At 53.7% G+C, this 23,126-nt stretch overlaps 1 protein-coding gene across 1 annotated transcript in view; it reads right to left on the reverse strand.

Moving 5' to 3' along the window:
• The window catches only part of LOC101079637 (transmembrane protein KIAA1109 homolog), a 235,245-nt gene that overhangs the window by 166,630 nt on the left and 45,489 nt on the right, over positions 1–23,126 (reverse strand). The window contains 29 exon segments of the mRNA XM_029827425.1: positions 3,181–3,512; positions 3,837–4,002; positions 5,770–5,904; positions 6,029–6,223; positions 6,541–6,744; positions 6,828–7,079; positions 7,221–7,438; positions 7,533–7,722; positions 7,819–7,976; positions 9,316–9,469; positions 9,985–10,230; positions 11,272–11,409; positions 11,535–11,708; positions 11,896–12,096; positions 13,055–13,186; positions 13,189–13,249; positions 13,351–13,487; positions 13,572–13,733; positions 13,884–14,073; positions 14,152–14,332; positions 14,546–14,761; positions 15,012–15,280; positions 16,208–16,267; positions 16,545–16,635; positions 16,840–16,952; positions 17,969–18,092; positions 18,186–18,310; positions 18,568–18,744; positions 22,445–22,671. Coding sequence (XP_029683285.1) covers positions 3,181–3,512; positions 3,837–4,002; positions 5,770–5,904; positions 6,029–6,223; positions 6,541–6,744; positions 6,828–7,079; positions 7,221–7,438; positions 7,533–7,722; positions 7,819–7,976; positions 9,316–9,469; positions 9,985–10,230; positions 11,272–11,409; positions 11,535–11,708; positions 11,896–12,096; positions 13,055–13,186; positions 13,189–13,249; positions 13,351–13,487; positions 13,572–13,733; positions 13,884–14,073; positions 14,152–14,332; positions 14,546–14,761; positions 15,012–15,280; positions 16,208–16,267; positions 16,545–16,635; positions 16,840–16,952; positions 17,969–18,092; positions 18,186–18,310; positions 18,568–18,744; positions 22,445–22,671 — 5,028 coding nt within the window.

Below are 23,126 nucleotides of genomic sequence, written 5' to 3' on the forward strand. Positions count from 1 at the left end.
ATGCATCCTCCAGTCACGAGACTCCACATAAAAGTGCCTCCGAAGGAATTCCCTTCAGAATAGCTGAGTCCAGACAAGGATGGAGGAGCTGGGATTAGGTCAGATTAGGCCAGCGTGGGGGTGTGAGACATCTGAGTAGGAAGACTCCTGGGCACTGACCCCTCCCCCAAACAACAGGGTCCTGAGTTCATCCAACTTGGAGGAGACCCAGAACTCCCCAGGAAGGGTTACATATCTCACCTGGTCCCTGAACATCACAGGAGCAGCTGGAGAATGTTCCTATTGAGCTGGATGGATGGAGGGTTAGGGTTGATGATCAATCAAACTTCATTTATATCTGTTACCATCAGAATTGTTTCAAGGTGCTTTCCAGAACCCCAGGGCCTGACCCCAACAAGGAACAGGGGCAGGAAAAAGTCCCCTTTAACAGGAAGAAACCTGGAGCAGGACCAGGCACATGTAGGGGGGGGGGGGGGTTAGGGTTAGGGTGGAGGAGAGGAAAGGAAAGGAGGAGAGGGAGGAGAGCAGAGGAGAGGAGAAGAGAGGGGAGGAGAGGAGGGGAAAGGAGAGGGGAGGAGGAGAGGAGGAGGGAGGAGGAGGAAAGGAGAGGAGAGGAGAGGAAAGGAGAGGGAGGAGAGGGGAGACGGGAGAAGGAGAGGAGAGGGAAGAGAGGAGGGGAGAGGGAGAGGAGAAGGGGGAGGACAGGTAGAGGATAGAATAGGTAGAGTAGATAGGAATACATTAATTATATTAATTTTAATAAAGTGCCGGTAGAGTTGGGTGGGTCAGCGGGGTCGGAGGTCAGTAGGTCAGCATACAGCTATGAAGGCGATGGATGGATAGATGATAAATGATGTAAGGCCCAAACCTCTGCTCCTTCCCTTCAGACAGATGGACCTCACCCATGCTGTCCCACATAATTGCACTTGAATCAGCGGCCGCCCACAGTTGAGGTCCCTAACCCTAACCTCTAATCCTAACCTAACCCTAATCGCTAACCCTAATCTCTAACCCTAATCTCTAATCCTATCCCTAACCTCTATCCCTAACCCTATCACTAATCTCTAATCCTAACCCTAATCTCTGACCTTTACCCTAATCTCTAACCCTAACCTAACCCTAATCGCTATCCCTAACCCTAGCCCTAATCTCTAATCCTAACCTAACCCTAATCTCTATCCCTAACCCTAGCCCTAATCTCTAATCCTAACCTAACCCTAATCTCTATCCCTAACCCTAGCCCTAACCTATCCCTAACCCTAATCTCTAACCCTAATCTCTAACCCTAACCTATCCCTAACCCTAATCTCTAATCCTAACCCTCTAACCCTAACCTAACCCTAATCTATAACCCTAACCCTAATCTCTAATCCTAACCCTAATCTATAACCCTAACCCTAATCTCTAATCCTAACCCTAATCTCTAATCCTAACCCTCTAACCCTAACCTAACCCTAATCTATAACCTAACCCTAATCTCTAATCCTCTAACCTAACCCTAACCCTAATCTATAACCCTAACCCTCTAACCCTAACCTATCCCTAATCTCTAATCCTAACCCTAATCTCTAATCCTAATCCTAACCCTAACCTATCCCTAATCTCTAATCCTAATCTATAACCCCTAACCCTAATCTCTAATCCTAACCCTCTAACCCTAACCTAACCCTAATCTATAACCCTAACCCTAATCTCTAATCCTACCCCTCTAACCCTAACCTAATCTCTAATCCTAACCCTCTAACCCTAACCCTAATCTCTAACCCTAATCTCTAACCCTAACCCTAATCTCTAATCCTAATCTCTAATCCTAACCCTTTAACCCTAATCTATAACCCTAACCCTAATCTATAACCCTAACCCTAATCTCTAATCCTAACCCTTTAACCCTAATCTATAACCCTAACCCTAATCTCTAATCCTAACCCTAATCTCTAATCCTAACCCTCTAACCCTAACCTAACCCTAACCCTAATCTATAACCCTAACCCTCTAACCCTAACCCTAATCTCTAATCCTAATCTCTAACCCTAACCCTAACCATCACGAGCTGCTCAGTGAGCGCTCAGACCCAACAAGCATCTTTTCCCTCCACCAGGGCAGGAAGCTGCTGCCATTAAGGAGCTTTGGGCCGACTGCTTTTACAGGCTGTTTACTCAGGCTGGAGTGTTCGCATGTTGAAACTGGAGCAAAGCAAGTGGGATGTAAAAAACAAAGAGCTTCAAAAGGTCTGGTGAGCAGCAGGAAGGGTTCACCAAAGAACTTGGCATGGTGAGCAAGAGCATGACGCCAGAAGAGGTGAGAGCAGCCAGCGGAGGGGCTTCTGGGATGGGGGGTCTAGACTTACATCCCTGCTAATTATTAGGAGTCAGGAGAAACAGTTGGGGATCAAAGCGGTTGCGGTTTCTTAGAGCAACACACCCGTCCGTAAACCTTGATGTCAGTAAATTCTATTGCAGACAGATTTGAAGCTGCTCTTCAAAGAATGATATAATATTCTACGTTTTCTCCGGTCTCAGCAGCATCAAGCAGCTCCTCCAGACATGCAGGAGGCTGAACACCTGCGTTCCCCAGGGATGCGTGTCGAGCCCACTTCTGTTCACAGCTACAGCTCAAATTCCAGAGGGGATGGAATTCCTCAAATGCATAAATATTATTAGGATTGTCACCATGGATACAAATACCAGATCGGATCATCACAGATTGTTTAGGATTTAATTCAAGATAAAGAAAGGAACTCGGGTATGAAATCTGATCATTTTCTCAGTCTTGACTGAGTGGATCATGTGCCCGAACCACCACCATTCATTTGTTCTCATAAAAAGGAAAAAATATCAATAACCCATCAACACTGCAACAGAACAGTTCCTAACTCGCTAGGCTATAAAATACATCAAGCATCTCTACCATGGTTCCATGGGAAACAAAGAAAGGCAATGGTTTAAGAAATCCTTTCTCAGGACATATTCAAATTAAAAAATTCAAGGAATTCAGTAAAGTGATTCAACAACAGGTACATGAGGCAGGTTCCACCATCCAAGCAATCAAGTAATATTAAGGATTCCAAATTTACAGGGAATAAAAACGGTGCAAAATGCTTGAGTCCGAGCTGATAGTGGTGTTTCCCCCAGTGGCAGACTAAGCTGAGCTTCACAGGGGACCCGCGGGACCCGTAGGACTGGTTCCTGCTGCAGTGGGACCGGTTCCTGCTGCCGTGGTACCGGTTCCTGCTGCCGTGGGACCGGTTCCTGCTGCCGTGGGACCGGTTCCTGCTGCCGTGGGACCACGCTGTATTCAGTGCTCTTCTTTTCTCTCGGCCTTTCTTCTCCTTCTCGTCCTGCAGGGCTGTGCCGAGCTTCTTGATGAGAACCGACAGCACCTTGTCCAGAGGATCCATCACGCCCCTTTGGAGCCACTTGGGAATTGTAGTCCTGGCATGATGGAAGCCTAATTTCTGAAGGATGTAGTCCACACCCACCGGGTCAATCTTGCGTCCTGTCCAGGAGATAAGCCTGAGGACAGAGGAGACAGAGGAGACAGGAGACAGAGGGAGACAGAGGAGACAGAGGAGACAGAGGAGACAGGAGACAGAGGAGACAGGAGACAGAGGAGACAGAGGAGACAGGAGACAGAGGAGACAGAGGAGACAGGAGACAGAGGAGACAGGAGACAGAGGAGACAGAGGGGGGGGAGGGAGAGGGGGGGAGAGGGGGAGAGGAGAGAGGGGAGAGGGGGAGAGGGGGAGAGGGGGAGAGGGTGAGGGGGGGGGGGCAAACTTGAGCACAGGTGTGATGACATCAGAAACAGGCCCAGCTGCAGCAGCTCCCCCCCCTGACCTGAGGGTGGGCTCCAGGTGCCAGGTGTTACACATGAACTCCCTCCAGTCCACCGTGGTGTAGTTGACGCCCTCCTCCTGGTCCTTCTCCGAGGAGTTTTGGTCGCGCTGCGCCGTCGGGCTCTTCTGGCCCGGCCGGGTGGCAAACAGGCGCGGGGCGAAAAGGGCTGAGGGCACAAAGGTGAGGACACAAGGGGGGGGCGTTAAAAAGGAGCCATCAGGTCAGTCCCTGGTCCACCCACCCATTCACCTGCACCTTTGAGCACCACTGAGATCAGCTTGCTCAAGCTTAACGAACCAGGAGGAGTGGAGATCTCAGCACCCTCCTTCAGCAACATAGAGCACCTCCACCCTAACCCTAACCCTGACCCTAACCCCCTAACCCGGACCCTAACCCTCTAACCCTAACCCCCTAACCCTGACCCTAACCCTCTAACCCTAACCCCCTAACCCTCTAACTCTAACCCTCTAACCCTAACCCTCTAACCCTCTAACTCTAACCCTCTAACCCTCTAACCCTAACCCTCTAACCCTAACCCTCTAACTCTAACCCTAACCCCCTAACCCTGACCCTAACCCCCTAATCCTAACCCTGACCCCCTAACCCTGACCCTAACCCCCTAATCCTAACCCTGACCCCCTAATCCTAACCCTGACCCCCTCACCCTGACCCTAACCCTGACCCTAACCCCCTAACCCTGACCCTAACCCCCTAATCCTAACCCTGACCCTAACCCTAACCCTGACCCAGACCCTAACCCTGACCCTAACCCCCTAACCCTAACCCTGACCCAGACCCTAACCCTAACCCCCTAATCCTAACCCTGACCCTAACCCTAACCCTGACCCAGACCCTAACCCTGACCCTAACCCCCTAATCCTAACCCTGACCCTAACCCTGACCCTGACCCAGACCCTAACCCTGACCCTAACCCCTAATCCTAACCCTGACCCTAACCCTAACCCTGACCCAGACCCTAACCCTGACCCTAACCCCCTAACCCTAACCCTGACCCAGACCCTAACCCTAACCCCCTAATCCTAACCCTGACCCTAACCCTAACCCTGACCCAGACCCTAACCCCCCTAATCCTAACCCTGACCCTAACCCTAACCCTGACCCTATCCCTAACCCTGACCCAGACCCTAACCCTGACCCTAACCCCCTGACCCTAACCCTGACCCTGACCCTAACCCTAACCCTGACCCTGACCCAGACCCTAACCCTGACCCTAACCCCCTAATCCTAACCCTGACCCTAACCCTAACCCTGACCCTATCCCTAACCCTGACCCAGACCCTAACCCTGACCCTGACCCTAACCCCCTAACCCTGACCCTGACCCTAACCCCCTATCCCTAACCCTGACCCCAGACCCTAACCCTGACCCTGACCCTAACCCCCTGACCCCTAACCCTGACCCTGACCCTAACCCCCTGACCCTAACCCTGACCCTGACCCTAACCCTGACCCTAACCCCCCTAACCCTGACCCTAACCCCCTAATCCTAACCCTGACCCTAACCCTAACCCTGACCCAGACCCTAACCCTGACCCTAACCCTAACCCTGACCCTAACCCTAACCCTAACCCCCTAATCCTAACCCTGACCCTAACCCTGACCCAGACCCTAACCCTGACCCTAACCCCCTAATCCTAACCCTGACCCTAACCCTGACCCTGACCCTAACCCTGACCCAGACCCTAACCCTGACCCTAACCCCCTAATCCTAACCCTGACCCTAACCCTGACCCTGACCCTAACCCTGACCCAGACCCTAACCCCCTAATCCTAACCCTGACCCTAACCCTAACCCTGACCCTGACCCTGACCCTAACCCTGACCCTGACCCTAACCCTAACCCGAGGTTACCCTGTCCACAACAGGCCGCCCTAGCAATGAGCCTAGTGAATGAGAAGGCGTGAAGACCAGACCTTTTTCCTTCTCCTTCAGGTAGGCGGACACCAGGTCATGAAGGAACATGATGAGCTCGGCATCCATGGTGACGCAGATGTGGTCGGTGAACTCGGTCACCACGCTGCACTCCACGATGGGCTTGCTGCTGGCGCCTGGAACAGAGGCAGCAGCGCTGCTTTAGCTCGGGAAACGGGACATAAACATGGGCTTTGAAGAACTGGTCCCAGTTGAACTTAGTGGTAACAAAGATGGAGGTTCCGCCCACATGCAGCCCACCTGTCAGAGACGGCTCATCGGGGTCCTGCACGTGGATGGATTTAAAGTCCAGCTGCATTCTGGGAAGAGCAAAGATGGTCTCCGTTTCGTGGTTGTAGCTGGAGGAGCTGCGGAAGCTGCTCAGCAGGCTGGAGCTTTTGGCGGCGGCTCCGCTCTCCTGGTTGATGGCCTCTACGTTCCTGAGCAAGTTCAGCTCTGAAGGGAGAGAGAAGGTGCGTATGTGAGCGAAGCCACGTGCTGAGCTGACGTGCTGGCAGACAGCTCTGGAGCGCACGATGTCCGTGCACAGCGGCCGACCCTCCAGAAGTGCCCAGCAGAATGCTAACGCTGCTAATGCTTTTCCTTCAGTTGAGTACAACTACTGTAGTTTGGAAACATCTGCACCCTGACATCTGTCTGACGTCCTCCACAGACAGCAGCTGGATGGAGCTCACATTTCTAGCAGAGTGTCTCCTGGTGGCACCGTCCTTCTGACCCTGATCAAGCGGTGGTTTCACTCCAAAACCAGTTACCTTCATTCCTCATGGCGGTGACGTAACCGAACCACTCCTTGACTGTTGCCACTCCGTGGGGCGGGTTTTCATGTCGCCGCCGGGTTATTTTGGTTATGGTGGCCATTGGGCTTTCAAGTGCTCCGCAGGGTTTGGTCACCATGGTGTTGTGACCCAGATGGAAATCTAGTGTCTGAACGATGTAGGTCGAATCATCTGTGGAGCCTGAAGTGACAGAAGGAGAAAGCTCTCTATTACTGCCCCTGGAATAATGCTGGGATTCCCAAAATTAGAAGCTTATTCCTCACCGTCCTCCAAGATCTTCTGTGCCTCTGTCCAGAAGGCAATGTTGGGCTCTTCCAGGTGGAACAAAGCCCAGGATTTGGAGCGAAAGTTGGGCCCATGGAAGCAGGCCAGCGTCATGTGGTTGCCGTGCAGGCTCATGGAGCCGCCCAACTGCACGGCGTCCTCGGGCAGGGGCATCTGGAAGAGCGAGATGTGGCAGCCGGCGATTACCTTCAGCACCCCGGGCCAGTGGCGGTGATGGGCCGCATCCATGTCTGCGTGACAGAGAGGGTCACACGTCTGAGTCGACCTGAAACATCTCACACCGACATGGGCTGGACGAAGCCCTCACTGGGGGAAGCCCTCTCCTCCGGAGGGAGGGACAGCTGAAGCAGGACAGAAAGGCTCTGGCTTACAAAGTTCTGCAGCTCCTTTCTCGGCGCTGGTGACGGGGGTTTTAGGAGGCAGGTACGGACCGGGACCCCAGGTGGACAGAGCCCGCTTGCTGGTGTCGAACTGCTGCGTGAAAAACTCCTGCAGCTTCATGCCGATCTTGATGAGGTCTGGCGTGGTGGAGCGTGAAATGATGACCTGGAAAACATCCCACTGCAAGTCCCCGTGGACAAAGATCTCACTGGGAGCAGAGAGGGCGAACGAGACGGGAAAGGTGAGGACACTGGGAGAGCAGCAGGACAGAGCAGATGGAGCGGAGCTCAGCTTCTGCTCACCTTTTCTCTGAGAGGCTGGTGTCCAGCGTGCACAGGTTGACCTTCCATTCGTCCTGCAGCTGAAGGTCGGCATTGCTGAAAACTCCCATGAGAATGCTGGAGCCCATGTAGTCCACACGGGCCTCCGTAGAGCCCATGGTGATCTGGATCTTGTGGCTCGGCTGTTGATTGGGGTGTTCAGAGATGTGGGCTGTAAAACAGAAGAAGAAGAAGCTCCAGCTCCAGACGTGTGCTGCACGCGAGAGCTCGGCCCATCACTCAGGAACCCTAAAGCAGTTGTACTCACAGACCATCTCCAAAGTGTTGACGTCTATGTTGCCCCCCACCACCCCGCCCTTGGAGTCCAGCTTGGAGCGGCCGAGGCCGACGGACATGCTGATCTCTCGGTCGCGGTTGCTTCCCACAGACAGTCGGCCCTGACTCTTGAGGCCGCTGGTGGTCCAGCTGCAGGGGGAGGAAAGCTGGAGTGAAGCTGCTGAATAAAGCAGGAGAGCTCTCCAAGAACCATCAGCGGCTCCCTCAGTCTCCCAGGAAGAAACGCAGGTGGGCAAAGAGGAGTGCGAGCTGAAACCGGGCTGAAGCCAAAGGCAGAGGCAGCTAATCGGGTCAACTATGGAGAGGCAGCCTGGACGAGTGTTTACCTGCGATTCCGAAGGCTGCCTCTACCAAAGAGAAGAAGCACCGAGCCGAAGTTCTGGGACACTGAGAAGCCCCGAATGACGCACTGTGTGTGGCAGGCGGCGAGTATTACACCTCCAGACTAAGACCTGTGCACTGGACCATCTGCCACGACGGTTCCGCTAGCTGTGCTCAGCGAAGGCGACGGAAGCAGAAAGGGGATTCATGCAAAACTCTTGATAAGCGATACAGGGTCAGGGTTAGCGATACAGGGTCAGGGTTAGCGATACAGGGTCAGCGATAGCGCTACAGGGTCAGGGTTAGCGATACAGGGTCAGGGTTAGCGATACAGGGTCAGGGTTAGCGATACAGGGTCAGGGTTAGCGATACAGGGTCAGCGATAGCGCTACAGGGTCAGGGTTAGCGATACAGGGTCAGGGTTAGCGATACAGGGTCAGCGTTAGCGATACAGGGTCAGGGTTAGCGCTACAGGGTCAGGGTTAGCGATACAGGGTCAGGGTTAGCGCTACAGGGTCAGGGTTAGCGATACAGGGTCAGGGTTAGCGATACAGGGTCAGGGTTAGCGATACAGGGTCAGGGTTAGCGATACAGGGTCAGGGTTAGCGATACAGGGTCAGGGTTAGCGCTACAGCTTTGGTGCCCACGAATGGCCATTTACCATCAGCAGGACAAAATGTGGCCCCAGTAAAGGGGTCAGCCACCAGTAAAGAGCCACACGTGTGCATGTTATGTGTCACCAGTAGCAACGGCTCCGAGAGCTCCAGCAGGGAGGGAAGAAATACCACTGAAGAACAAGGCATGTGAAGAAATAGCAGGAACCTCACCGCTAGTGACCAAAAGCTGATGTGCTTTGCTGGAGCACTCCATCATCTCTGCTAACTTTATTCTCTCCGTGATGCAAAGTTCACCATTTTAAAATGACTTTCTAGAAAAAGGCGATGCGAGTAGCTCAGCTCCCAACATCCATCATTTAAAGAGTGTAACAAGATCATCTACAATGGAAGGAGGGCGAATAACAGTCCCACTGGGGAGGACTCACGAGCTGACGGACCAGGACCGTTCCAGATAAATCAGCTTTGGCCCAAACTGAAGCCTCCTAACTGCTTCTTCACATGACCTGATGGGGATGGACGGGGGCACTCACGTATTGTTCCCCATGACGTTGCTCATGTTCATTTGGACGGTGAGCTGCTTCAGGTTGATGGCAAACACCACCAGAGTCTCCCACGGGGCCCCCTGCTGGCCGGATGTCTTTCCATTCTTACTGGCGGAGGGAGTTGAGGTCTTAGTGACAGAATCTAGAGGAGGAGGCCCATGAAGATCAGTGTGGACTGAAGGTCAGTTCAGCATTTGAAACTTTTGATTGAACACTTTTTCCAACAGTAAAAGGAAAAGCAGCTCACCCCCCCCCCCCCACCCCACCCCACCACTGATCAATATAACAACGGTTGAATCATGAAGATCTTTGAAAGACGCAGAGTCAGAATCCTCCCTGTTGGAGATGGAAGGATGAGAAACAGACAATGATGTGTGTGTGTGAGTGTGTGTGTGTGTGTGTGTGTGTGTGAGTGTGGTGTGTGTGTGGGGGGGTGATATGCAGACGCATGTCTCTGGAAGGCCAACAGGGGGAGATGTTGAGCTCCAGCCCCAGCCGAGCCCACTTGTTCAGAACTTTGGGACTTCCTGGTCTGATATCCAACCACGAGCAAAGATCCACATCTCACCTGAGCTTGAAGCGTGAGATGAAACTACGAGGACGGTTTCCCAGGGTTCATTTTATGCTGCTTTGATAAATATGGACCCATATTTTTACCTCTCCTGGGAGCAGAGGAGTCCGAGACGCTCCTGCTGCGTCCAGGTGCTGGAGACTTGAGGTGAGCCAGGCTGCTCGGGGACATGCTGCTTCCTGTCAGGTGCTCTGAGAAGACATTAGGGGACTGGGGCATGTGCTGTGTGCCCGTGCTGCCGTCCCAGGTCCTCCAGTAGGCTTTGCGGGTGGACTCGGGGGACAGGTGCTGGGTGAGGTTTTCTGCAGAGTCTGGGGTGGCCGGACCCGAGGCTGTGGGAAGATCAGGGTGAGAGTGAAGGGCAGGAAGTGCCGGGATGACGGTCAGAGCCAGAACATGAAGCCGATCCCCAAACATCCACTTGCATTCAGTGATTCTTGGATCAACTATTGCCTCACTCGTGGGTCCCAGGCCACTCAGAGTGCCAGAACCTGTTGGACGGTTCTGATAGGAACCTTGGGCACCTTTACATAAACAGGCTTTTGAACTGGGACTAGGGGTTAGGGTTAGGTTAGGGTTAGGGTTAGGGTCAGGGTTAGGTTAGGTTAGGTTAGGTTAGGGTTAGGTTAGGTTAGGTTAGGTTAGGTTAGGTTAGGGTCAGGGTTAGGTTAGGGTTAGGGTTAGGGTCAGGGTTAGGTTAGGTTAGGTTAGGTTAGGGTCAGGGTTAGGTTAGGTTAGGGTTAGGGTCAGGGTTAGGTTAGGGTTAGGGATCAACATTGTGATCAGCGTCGTGGTGAGCTGATTAGTCCACACGTCCTCGTTTGTGTGGCTGTTGTGTGGCTGTTGTGTGGCTGTTGTGTGGCTGTTGTGTGGCTGTTGTGTGGCTGTTGTGTAGCTGTTGTGTGCATCATGGCAATGTCGCTCATTCTGGCTTTTTCTAACCCAAATCATGCGTTTTATGAAATTAGACCCTTTCAAATAAATAAAGAAAAATGAGCAGCTTTAAAAAATATTATTATTATAAATATTTTGCACCGAGAAAAATGCAGCATTCAAAGCAGCATAAATCAATAACTAATAAAAAAGATTGTTCTTCAAGTTTGGCCCTCAACCCAAATTATTGTTAGATCAATAATATCATAGATGTATACGTGTCAGATCGATACTATCATAGATGTATACGTGTCAGATCGATACTATCATAGATGTATACGTGTCAGATCGATAATACCATAGATGTTTAGATGTTTAGATGTTTTACTGCTGCCTGAACTTGTCCAAATCCTTCAAAAGGTTAGGGTTTGTACTGATTCCCTTGTAACCGTTAATCCAACTCAAAGCGGTCTAAAGAGGAGGCCTTTTCAGCGCAGCACCTGGTAGGTTGATGGTCTGGTCTCCCAGGAACAGGCGCCTGGCGATGCTCCGGCGGGTACCAGGCCCGGGGAAGGCCAGGATCTCGCTCAGTCGTCTCATGTCATATTTGAAAGAAGCCGAGCCGATGTCGCACACAGCTGAGGGGAGAAGAAGAAGCCCGTTGTTCGTGTGCGCTCCTGAACAGAGCTCCTTCTCTGGTCTACAACAGGAGCAACTGGCTCACAGTCTACCCCGGGGAGAAAACGCCACTCTCCTCCTGTACCTGAGATATTGATCAGGGTGGTGTCTATCTTTCCACCTTTGGCAGGAATAAAAATCTCAGTGAATGTGGGGCCACCGCTGCGTCTCATCCTGGACAAGCTGACTTTCACAAACTCCAGGTTGATGCTCAGAGAATCTTTCCTGCCTGTGACTGAAGACGGTTCCTCGTCCACTGCTTGTTGAAGAAGAGGAGAGATGGTCAGGACCACAGTGAATCTTGCTGCTCCCTGCCAGCCTCTACTGATAGACAGTGTTGAGGCCTTTGTCCTCGTACCCACTTAAATACTTGCTAACATGACAAAACTGCCCCGCTTATTTACCCTGGACCCACATTAGCAGCGTTTGCTTTCCCCTTTCCATACCTAACGGCCCAGAACCTGGAGGGAGGCCCGTGACTGCAGACTTCTGTTTTCCAGCACCGTACGGGTGGAAAACATAGAGGGAAAAGTCGGACATGCAGGCTGTGAAGCTGAGGCCCGAGGAGGCCCCAGGAGGGCCCGACAGGTCCGACTGGCTGCTGCTGTGGCGGCTCCTGCCGAGGGGGCTCCCCAGCAGGGGGGAGGCTGGAAGGAAGCAGAGGAGTCAGGTGGGACTGGGAATGATGAAGGGAAGCAGTATGTGGACTGGACAGCCAAACTAAACACCTAAATCAAGCTCCAACATGCATGAAAGGGCACGAAGACAGCGGTAATATTAATAACAAAATAATAATACAGAAGCTTAATATAATATAATAATAATAAAAGGAACAAAAGGGTGAGATCAACCGGAAACAAACAAGTTTACTCAGGGAGCACAGCAGCACGGATGCACAGTTGGCATTTTCACATGGCACAAGGCATTTCCTAACCCTAACCCTCTAACCCTGACCCTCTACCCTGACCCTAACCCTAACCCTCTAACCCTAACCCTCTAACCCTAACCCCTAACCCTCTAACCCTGACCCTCTGACCCTCTAACCCTGACCCTAACCCTCTAACCCTAACCCTGACCCTCTAACCCTGACCCTAACCCTCTAACCCTAACCCTCTAACCCTAACCCCCCTAACCCTCTAACCCTAACCCTCTAACCCTAACCCTAACCCTCTAACCCTAACCCCCTAACCCTCTAACCCCCTAACCCCCTAACCCTCTAACCCCCTAACCCTCTAACCCTAACCCTCTAACCCTAACCCTAACCCTCTAACCCTAACCCCCTAACCCTCTAACCCTAACCCTCTAACCCTAACCCTCTAACCCTAACCCCCTAACCCTCTAACCCCCTAACCCTAACCCCACCCTAACCCTCTAACCCTAACCCTAACCCTCTAACCCTAACCCTCTAACCCTAACCCCACCCTAACCCTCTAACCCTAACCCTCTAACCCTAACCCTCTAACCCTAACCCTAACCCTAACCCCACCCTAACCCTCTAACCCTAACCCTCTAACCCTAACCCTCTAACCCTAACCCCACCCTAACCCTCTAACCCTAACCCTCTAACCCTAACCCTAACCCTCTAACCCTAACCCTAACCCTAACCTTTACTGGGGAGTGTCTTTGGAACGTGTTGCCCTGGTGGAGTAGAAGATGCTGGGTGAGGCCCATCATTCGGCTGGGCTCCAGCAGGGTTCTCCCGTTCTCCGCGGTTAGAAGAGAAGACCAGGTCCAAAGAGGAAGCTTCAGCATACACTCCACCCTGGACATGGGCAGGCAGCTGAAGCGGATCTGGGAGGGCTGAACAAACAGAGCAAACCTGAAAGTGCACCTACAGTTGGCCGGCTTTAATATAATAATATCCATCCCGTACATCTGGGTTAGGTAATTGTGCTGAGTACCTGAACTCTGACGTAGACCACCACATCTACAGGAAAGGAGGAGTAGGCTGATGTTGAGGAGGACACGAGAGAAGTGGTGGATTCCTCGAGCTGCTCCGCATCAAACTGTCCCATGTCGTCCTCATGGGAAGCCACTGCTGAGGTGGAGACACAGCAGAAACGTATCAAGACCAGAGAAGATGCTGCCACAGAACGCCGCCGTTGAGACGTCTCAAACACACCGTTGTAATTCCGTTCCACTGGCGTGATCGGGATGGTCTCCAGTGCTTTCTCCAGGAAGTCCAGGAGACAGGGACTAATGACCATTTCCTCTGGCAGCGTCTGAAGAGCCACCCAGGCGTAGAGCTTTGCTGTCTTTACTCCTCCACTTCCTTTACCTTTGGCTGCACACACACAGCAAAGATGAAATCGCGTCCCTAACGGAGCTGCTAATCATGGATCCTAATGAAGGGCCACACATCTGTGAAGCCACTACACACTTCAGGAGCACATCACATGCATCATGCAAGTAAACATGAGGGAATGCTGAGTACCTGATGGAATAGGTGGGGGCGGGGGGGGGAGGAGCGAGTTAGTCTTGCTTTGGGCAGCACTGGGAGGGACGGGAGGACTGCTATCTTTCATACCATACAGCTTGGACTCTTTGGAGAGAGGGCGAGGGAGGGAGGATCCACGCGACGTGTTGGGGACTCTGTTCTTCAGGGTCTTGGAGTTGTAGTGTAACTGCGGGATGGAAGAAATGCAAATCAATCACGTGGACATTCACGCGTGGACGCTTGGGTTGCCGAGGGAGATGCTCACCTTTACGTCCACTCCTGGAATGTAGAAAACGGTTGTCTCCATGTCGTTGGACTTGGTCTGCAGAGAGGAGGGGCATTTCTTGCCAGCTAGCAGATGGGTGGTGGAGGTGCAGGAGGGCTGCAGTTTCTTCTTCTTGGGAGGAGACTCCTGGTCGAGACTCCTGAGGCTGCGCTCACAGCTCCTGTGGACCCACAGAGAAGAGCAACGTTGTCACAGTAAGGGCTGAAGGCACTTTCCTCCCTTCAGAAGCTTGATGTAGAAGGTTTTATGTGTCCATGTGGAGAAATGAATCATGAAGCATTCCATTGTAAACGTTAAGACCACTATATTCAGAACGGGTTAGGAGCTCAAGCTCACGCCTTCCGCTCTGTCTCCAATAGTTGTGCCAATATACCTCCGCAGGGAAACGTCCTCGTGCTCCACTTGCTGAGTGGTGGGGTGGAGGACGCACTTCCCGCTGTCGATCTCCACACGGATGTCCAACTCAAAGTCGATGTTTCTTTCGGTCGGTGGGCCACTGAAGCCACGGCTTGCAGGGATGCTCGGCCAGCGTTCGCTGAACAGCTGACTGACAGCAGAAAACCCAGAGGACTTCTTATGGGATGCTTGGCTGAGGAGAAAATGTGCAATCCACATTTATTTAGCATATAAAAAGCCTTGTTAGCAAAGGAGACATTAAGCTACAACTGCGCTTTTAGCAAAATGCTCTTCAAGATGACAGGTGGGGGAGAACCTCAGGCTGTCAAATATTGTGTTCCAACCAAGGCTTCATCAAGGTGAGAAGGTTTCCTGAACTACTGCTGCAGCTACTGCAGCTAACGCTAACCCTCGCTGGCCAACAGAGCAAAACGCAGACTCACAACGGCCGTCTGTAGCTGGATGGTCGCTGACGTTCAAACTCATCTTCCTTCTCAGAGTCTTCAGAAGAGGAAGAGGACAGGTCGTCACGCCGAAGATCATCGTGCTGGAAGGGAGGTTCAGGTGAGAAGACAGCAGGGGTGACAGGGGCACTGAGAGCTGTTGGCTGGCCCTCAAGAACAGATGGAGTATGAGGATGGTAGTGATGGTGGAGATGGGATGGATCATCAGTGGTGATCGACAACAGGTCCACCTCTGTCTCCTCGGGGAACTTTGGAGCATGACAGAGAAGAAACATTCACACAACTGGACAAATGTCAAGACAGTGTTCTGTTGACAGGAGTGCTGGTGGCCCAAAAGGGTCGGAAGAGAAGGCAGTCGGTCATGCATGAGAGGGAGAATCAAAGAGCCTAGGATGAAAGAGGACAACGCAGCGCCTCGTCACCAAAGAGGAAGCACGCTCTTCTGAAAATGACAGTGTTAAAAGCCCAAGGCTCGTATCCATAGCGACAGGGGTCAGAAACTTCCAACTGTGAACAATATGGAGAGAGCTAAGAGCCGCGCCTGACTGCTGCGGAGCCTCAACGCAGACGGAAGCCTCGCCAGCTGTGCGGGACTGGAATTTACATCCCTTCTTTAAAGTGTCTAAAATAAGGAAAGCTGCTTTTTTTTTTTTAGACAAAAACCAGTTTTAAAGACTCACCAGGCTGTTGCAAAACTGTAAAGAATGATCTGAAACAGATGAAAGGGGGTTCTGGTCCGACATACTTGCCTAATTAAACCTGTTTCTACAGTATGAAAAGATTTACAGTCACTCTGGTTTGAATGATTTATGGCTTGAAGACCGCAGATGCTCCTTTAGGGGGGCTGTGCTCAGCATCCAGGCAAAGTCCTTGAGAAGCAGCAAATACAGCGAAGAAAAGCTGCAGTCAAAACAGGAGTTTACAAAGAGCAGCCGAGTTTGGGGCTCTTCTCAGGGTGACCAGGGCCAATTGGGGTTCTAATTATGCAGCCTCAGAACAGAAGGAGCTTGGTGCACGTGCACGAGAGCTCCTGCAGAATGGTGCACGCGTGTGCTTGGACATGCTCTCCTGTTTTGACTCTGCAGGATCATCAGTGTTGCCAGTGTTGATCAAACCAGAGAAGAGAAGAGAGAAGAGGTGTGGCTCATGTTTCTCTGAGTCTCAGAACCAAATACCTTGAAGACCTCTCCCGGACCGACAGCTGTGACAGCACTTCCCAGGCCCTGATTACTGATCTTCAATTGGACAAATGGATCATTAAACATAAGGCTGCCTTAAATTGAATAAAAAGATCTTGTGCTCCATTCCAGGGTGGCACGGCCTCACGTTGCTAATTCATGTGATCATTTTTGTGCCACAGGCAGAACAAACACTAACTAACACCTGGAAATGGAAGGTGCAGAAAACACAAATACTTTCACTGTTATCACTTAAAACGCTGATTTATCTAGAAAAAACTCTAGCAAATGAAAAGCAGTAGCATATGAGAGCAGAAGGAGGTCTTTATTCTACCGTGTCTTGGATGTTAAAGGTGACCCGAGGTCCAGGCGAGGCCGCATCGATGCGTACGTCTGGAAAATCCTCGACATCTCCGATCCTGGAACTGGGAGCACAGTAAGATTCCATGAGAAAAAGTTTCAGTTACCACAAAAAAAGACATTTCATTGGCTTTCATTATAGCTGCTGAACATAATGCAGCTTAGCTTATTCCAACAGTAAATACGTCACAAAGGGCTCCTAACAGTGTGGTTTCCAGAATCATGTCAGCAGGAAGCGGGATGTTTGGGAAGCGTGTGTCATGCCGTACCTCTGTCTGTCCACCCTCTTCAGAGGAGGTCGTCCGGCTGCTGCCGAGATGCTCTTGGAACGGCTGTAGCTTGGTTTGTAGCCGAGGCCCCACTTATCTTTCAGAGAGGCAGCCTGGATCAATACATAATCAATACATAATCAATGTCTTTGCATGACAACATATCAAACACATATATAAACAAGGACAGAAGCACTGGGAGAACTCGGCTTTACCATCAAAGCTCCTGGTCTTTGATTTTTGGAAGCTCAAATTTCACTGTGGACTCCAGAACATCAGCTGTTAAACAGGCTCTTCAAGTGGCTCATTTGAACGATTTTAACCACATTTGCTGAAAAGGACGTTAAAATCCATTCAAAACCTATTTGGCTGTCAAACGGACAGACAAACGCCGGCTGTCACGTGAATATTAGGAGGTAACGAGGGAATATTCGATATAAATATGCTGCTGGACCATCCTCCCCAATAAAAGATGTTTCTGGTGTTGGCTGACTTGGTTTCACTTGTCAAACCTTAATAGCTCACAAGAATATCCTTATCGCCTCCATACCTGCCTCCTCTACATCAGCCAGTTCCTGTGGAACGTTTGGGTCCTGATCGATCAGATCGGTGGCTCCTAACTGAGCCCCCGTGGAGGTGAAAAAGAGTTCTGAATAAAGGACACACGAGTAAACTCTTCAACCCCTCCGGCACCAACCAAAGTGTTTATGGTGTCCACGTTCTTCCCACTGAGTCCTCTAAAGTCCTTATGTTTGATGGAACGCAACATCTGCTGCTCAGTTTACCGAATGCTGTCCAGCATGTCTGGCTCCTGAGCCCAGAACCTGGTAAAGACCCAGGTTCTGCTGGTCAACAACGATTCCAGTTGTTGTTCCAACTCTCTGCAAGCTTCTTTATCTTCCACAATCCATGTGGGCTTTAGCAGTATCCAGCTGCAGGTGCTTGAAATGAACCTAGAGGTCCAACTAGAAAGGTTGGACCTGCAGCCACAGCTCCAAACTCCCACAACCTTTCAAGAATCCCCCAGAATTGGGGACAGTTGTCAGGAGGTCAAACACAAGGCAGATCAATTCCTGGTTCCTTCTCAGGGCTGCTACTATGGAAAAGCTTCGATAAAAGGAGCACTGACTCTCATGCTGGAGCGCCGCAGTTTCTTCCGGACGTCCCTCCTGATGTCGTTGACGGCCACAGATTCCAGCTGCTGATAGCGCTGAATCTCCTGGTTGATGGTGCCTTCGCTGGCTCCCAGTTTCCTTTGGGTCCAGAAGTGGTTTGATGAAGACACAGTTCTACAGAGAAGACTTTCCCCACAACCGTTATCATCCAGAACCAGGCCAGAAGCTTACTTGAGGTCATCAATGACTTTGGCCTGTTCATTCAGCTCTCTGATGTCCACCACCCTCTTGCTCAGCTTTCTCCCACGAGCATCCATCACTTGGTTCCCCGCCTGGCGTCTGGGGTCCAGGGCCTCCTGTTCAGTGGAAGCAATCAAACATCAAACTGAAGAAATAAGAGAACAAAAGTGCTGATTAAAACCACAAATGATTGTTAATGAGAAGCTGTTAATGAAAAGAGTTGTGATTAGGGTTAGCAAGGAAGAGAGGATTGGCCCAGCATAAAAAGCGTTGCTCAGCATGTTCAGCTCTGCCTCCTTCACCTGAGAGCTGCTGATCTGATCAATGAACAAGACGGAAAACCACTTTAGTATCCCTGTGGGTGGCTACATACACAAGCCCAGGAGAGGGGTCTCTGGGCTCTGGCGCTGCCTGCTGGGAGGCCAGGGGGTGCACCCTGAGAGGAGTCCGCCGGGACAGACACACTCTGGGGCCTGGGGCTCAGGCCCAGGATGTGCTGGACCAGACGCTTCTTTAGGGTCAGCCGAGGGCTGAACTTGGTCTCTGGACTCTGGAAACAATGGCAGGGACACAGGAATGAATGCTGCAGGACCAGACTGTAGCGCTCCGGCCCGCTGCCGAAAACCGGAGAACTCTGATCCCAGCGGATCAGCGCCGTTGTAAACACGAGCTTCCACCAGCTCCGATAACGTAAAATCAGGCCTTTTTTCTTTGGGCCGGAGCCTGTGAGGGGCCTGTACCGGGCCTCAGCCGGGCCTCAGCCAGGCCGCCGTACCGGGCCTCAGCCGGGCCTCAGCCAGGCCGCCGTACCGGGCCTCAGCCGGGCCTCAGCCAGGCCGCCGTACCGGGCCTCAGCCGGGCCTCAGCCGGGCCTCAGCCAGGCCGCCGTACCGGGCCTCAGCCGGGCCTCAGCCGGGCCTCAGCCAGGCCGCCGTACCGGGCCTCAGCCGGGCCTCAGCCAGGCCTCAGCCAGGCCGCCGTACCGGGCCGGGCCTCAGCCTCTCTTGTCCAGCTGGTACTGAACGCTGCTGCTGGGCGTTGGACAAACACCTCCAGACACGAGCGCATCACACCAGCCCTCCACTTTACTTCAGAATTCATTCAGACTTTTAGATTTATTGTTATATATTAATGAATAAAGCCATTAATGGCCCGTCTTTGTTCTTTTATTGATATTTTCTTGTAAGATTCCTTTTAACGCTTTTTTTCCACTTTAATTTTATAGTTGTTATAGTGACCCCGGCCTGGCTCACCTCTACTCACCTTGCTTTTGTAAAGAGCTATATAGATCAAATCGGAGTGATTTAGAAAGACTCCACCCTTTGTCAGGGTCAGGGTCAGGTCAGCTCATGGATGAAGGGGGCTAGAGCGCCGTGGTGCACGTCTGCTCCAGCCCAGCTCAGGCTAGAGCGCCGTGGTGCACGTCTGCTCCAGCCCAGCTCAGGCTAGAGCGCCACGGTGCAGCTCTGCTCCAGCCCAGCTCAGGCTAGAGCGCCACGGTGCAGCTCTGCTCCAGCCCAGCTCAGGCTAGAGCGCCACGGTGCAGCTCTGCACCAGCCCAGCTCAGGCTAGAGCGCCACGGTGCAGCTCTGCTCCAGCCCAGCTCAGGCTAGAGCGCCACGGTGCAGCTCTGCACCAGCCCAGCTCAGGCTAGAGCGCCACGGTGCAGCTCTGCTCCAGCCCAGCTCAGGCTAGAGCGCCACGGTGCACGTCTGCTCCAGCCCAGCTCAGGCTAGAGCGCCACGGTGCAGCTCTGCTCCAGCCAGCTCAGGCTAGAGCGCCACGGTGCACGTCTGCTCCAGCCCAGCTCAGGCTAGAGCGCCACGGTGCAGCTCTGCACCAGCCCAGCTCAGGCTAGAGCGCCACGGTGCAGCTCTGCTCCAGCCCAGCTCAGGCTAGAGCGCCACGGTGCACGTCTGCTCCAGCCCAGCTCACGCTAGAGCGCCACGATGCAGCTCTGCTCCAGCCCAGCTCAGGCTAGAGCGCCGTGGTGCACGTCTGCTCCAGCCCAGCTCAGGCTAGAGCGCCACGGTGCAGCTCTGCTCCAGCCCAGCTCAGGCTAGAGCGCCACGGTGCACGTCTGCTCCAGCCCAGCTCAGGCTAGAGCGCCATGGTGCACGTCTGCTCCAGCCCAGCTCACGCTAGAGCGCCACGATGCAGCTCTGCTCCAGCCCAGCTCAGGCTAGAGCGCCGTGGTGCACGTCTGCTCCAGCCCAGCTCAGGCTAGAGCGCCACGGTGCAGCTCTGCTCCAGCCCAGCTCAGGCTAGAGCGCCACGGTGCACGTCTGCTCCAGCCCAGCTCAGGCTAGAGCGCCACGGTGCACGTCTGCTCCAGCCCAGCTCAGGCTAGAGCGCCACGGTGCAGCTCTGCTCCAGCCCAGCTCAGGCTAGAGCGCCACGGTGCACGTCTGCTCCAGCCCAGCTCACGCTAGAGCGCCGTGGTGCAGCTCTGCTCCAGCCCAGCTCAGGCTAGAGCGCCACGGTGCACGTCTGCTCCAGCCCAGCTCAGGCTAGAGCGCCACGGTGCAGCTCTGCTCCAGCCCAGCTCAGGCTAGAGCGCCGTGGTGCACCTCTGCTCCAGCCCAGCTCAGGCTAGAGCGCCACGGTGCACGTCTGCTCCAGCCCAGCTCAGGCTAGAGCGCCACGGTGCAGCTCTGCTCCAGCCCAGCTCAGGCTAGAGCGCCACGGTGCAGCTCTGCTCCAGCCCAGCTCACGCTAGAGCGCCACGATGCAGCTCTGCTCCAGCCCAGCTCACGCTAGAGCGCCACGATGCAGCTCTGCTCCAGCCCAGCTCACGCTAGAGCGCCACGATGCAGCTCTGCTCCAGCCCAGCTCACGCTAGAGCGCCACGGTGCAGCTCTGCTCCAGCCCAGCTCAGGCTAGAGCGCCACGGTGCAGCTCTGCTCCAGCCCAGCTCAGGCTAGAGCGCCACGGTGCACGTCTGCTCCAGCCCAGCTCAGGCTAGAGCGCCACGGTGCAGCTCTGCTCCAGCCCAGCTCAGGCTAGAGCGCCACGGTGCACGTCTGCTCCAGCCCAGCTCAGGCTAGAGCGCCACGGTGCAGCTCTGCTCCAGCCCAGCTCAGGCTAGAGCGCCACGGTGCAGCTCTGCTCCAGCCCAGCTCACGCTAGAGCGCCACGATGCAGCTCTGCTCCAGCCCAGCTCACGCTAGAGCGCCACGATGCAGCTCTGCTCCAGCCCAGCTCACGCTAGAGCGCCACGATGCAGCTCTGCTCCAGCCCAGCTCACGCTAGAGCGCCACGGTGCAGCTCTGCTCCAGCCCAGCTCAGGCTAGAGCGCCACGGTGCAGCTCTGCTCCAGCCCAGCTCAGGCTAGAGCGCCACGGTGCAGCTCTGCTCCAGCCCAGCTCAGGCCTAGAGCGCCACGGTGCACGTCTGCTCCAGCCCAGCTCAGGCTAGAGCGCCACGGTGCACGTCTGCTCCAGCCCAGCTCAGGCTAGAGCGCCACGGTGCAGCTCTGCTCCAGCCCAGCTCAGGCTAGAGCGCCACGGTGCACGTCTGCTCCAGCCCAGCTCACGCTAGAGCGCCGTGGTGCAGCTCTGCTCCAGCCCAGCTCAGGCTAGAGCGCCACGGTGCACGTCTGCTCCAGCCCAGCTCAGGCTAGAGCGCCACGGTGCAGCTCTGCTCCAGCCCAGCTCAGGCTAGAGCGCCGTGGTGCAGCTCTGCTCCAGCCCAGCTCAGGCTAGAGCGCCACGGTGCACGTCTGCTCCAGCCCAGCTCAGGCTAGAGCGCCACGGTGCAGCTCTGCTCCAGCCCAGCTCAGGCTAGAGCGCCACGGTGCAGCTCTGCTCCAGCCCAGCTCACGCTAGAGCGCCACGATGCAGCTCTGCTCCAGCCCAGCTCACGCTAGAGCGCCACGATGCAGCTCTGCTCCAGCCCAGCTCACGCTAGAGCGCCACGGTGCAGCTCTGCTCCAGCCCAGCTCAGGCTAGAGCGCCACGGTGCAGCTCTGCTCCAGCCCAGCTCAGGCTAGAGCGCCACGGTGCAGCTCTGCTCCAGCCCAGCTCAGGCTAGAAACACTGAAAGCTTTATGCTGTCCCACATCCTCCTGCTGCTGCATGTGCATCATAAAGACGAAGGTGGTGTCCATCATCTCACTGAGCAACATGGAAGATGATTCCCAAAATGCTGACTCGGCATGAATATGACCAATGAAATCTTGTGAAAAAGCTCACACTGATATAGATTTAAAGGTGTTGTGAAACTAGAAAGAGAAGTTGAAGGTGACTGACCATATGGACGGTGGGTGACATGGTGTCGGGTTCGTCCTCATCCGAGAGGTCGGCCATGTTGACGGAGTTCAGGTCCGCGATGTCGTCGATGTCCTCCTCGCCCGTCAGCGAGGTCAGCGTGGTGCCCAGTGCATTGAGTCTCTTCCCGATGTTGGGATCCATATGGACGTCGATTCCACACATTTTCCAGAGCACATTGAGAGTCCAGGTACCGGCACTACTGCTCTCTGGGTTTGGTTTGGAGCAGGAACCCAGTAGGGAGAAGACAAAAGGGTTAGGGTCAGGGTCAGGGTCAGGGTTAGGGTCAGGGTCAGGGTTAGGGTTAGGGTCAGGGTCAGGGTTAGGGTTAGGGTCAGGGTCAGGGTTAGGGTCAGGGTCAGGGTCAGGGTTAGGATCAGGGTCAGGGTTAGGGTTAGGGTCAGGGTCAGGGTTAGGGTTAGGGTTAGGGTTAGGGTCAGGGTCAGGGTTAGGGTCAGGGTCAGGGTCAGGGTTAGGGTCAGGGTTAGGGTCAGGGTCAGGGTTAGGGTCAGGGTCAGGGTCAGGGTTAGGGTCAGGGTTAGGGTCAGGGTCAGGGTCAGGGTTAGGGTCAGGGTTAGGAGTTAGGGTTAGGGTTAGAGTCAGGGTCAGGGTTAGGGTTAGGAGTTAGGGTTAGGGTTAGAGTCAGGGTCAGGAGTTAGGGTCA

This window comes from Takifugu rubripes, chromosome 2 (assembly GCF_901000725.2).
Source record: "Takifugu rubripes chromosome 2, fTakRub1.2, whole genome shotgun sequence".
NCBI lineage: Eukaryota > Metazoa > Chordata > Actinopteri > Tetraodontiformes > Tetraodontidae > Takifugu > Takifugu rubripes.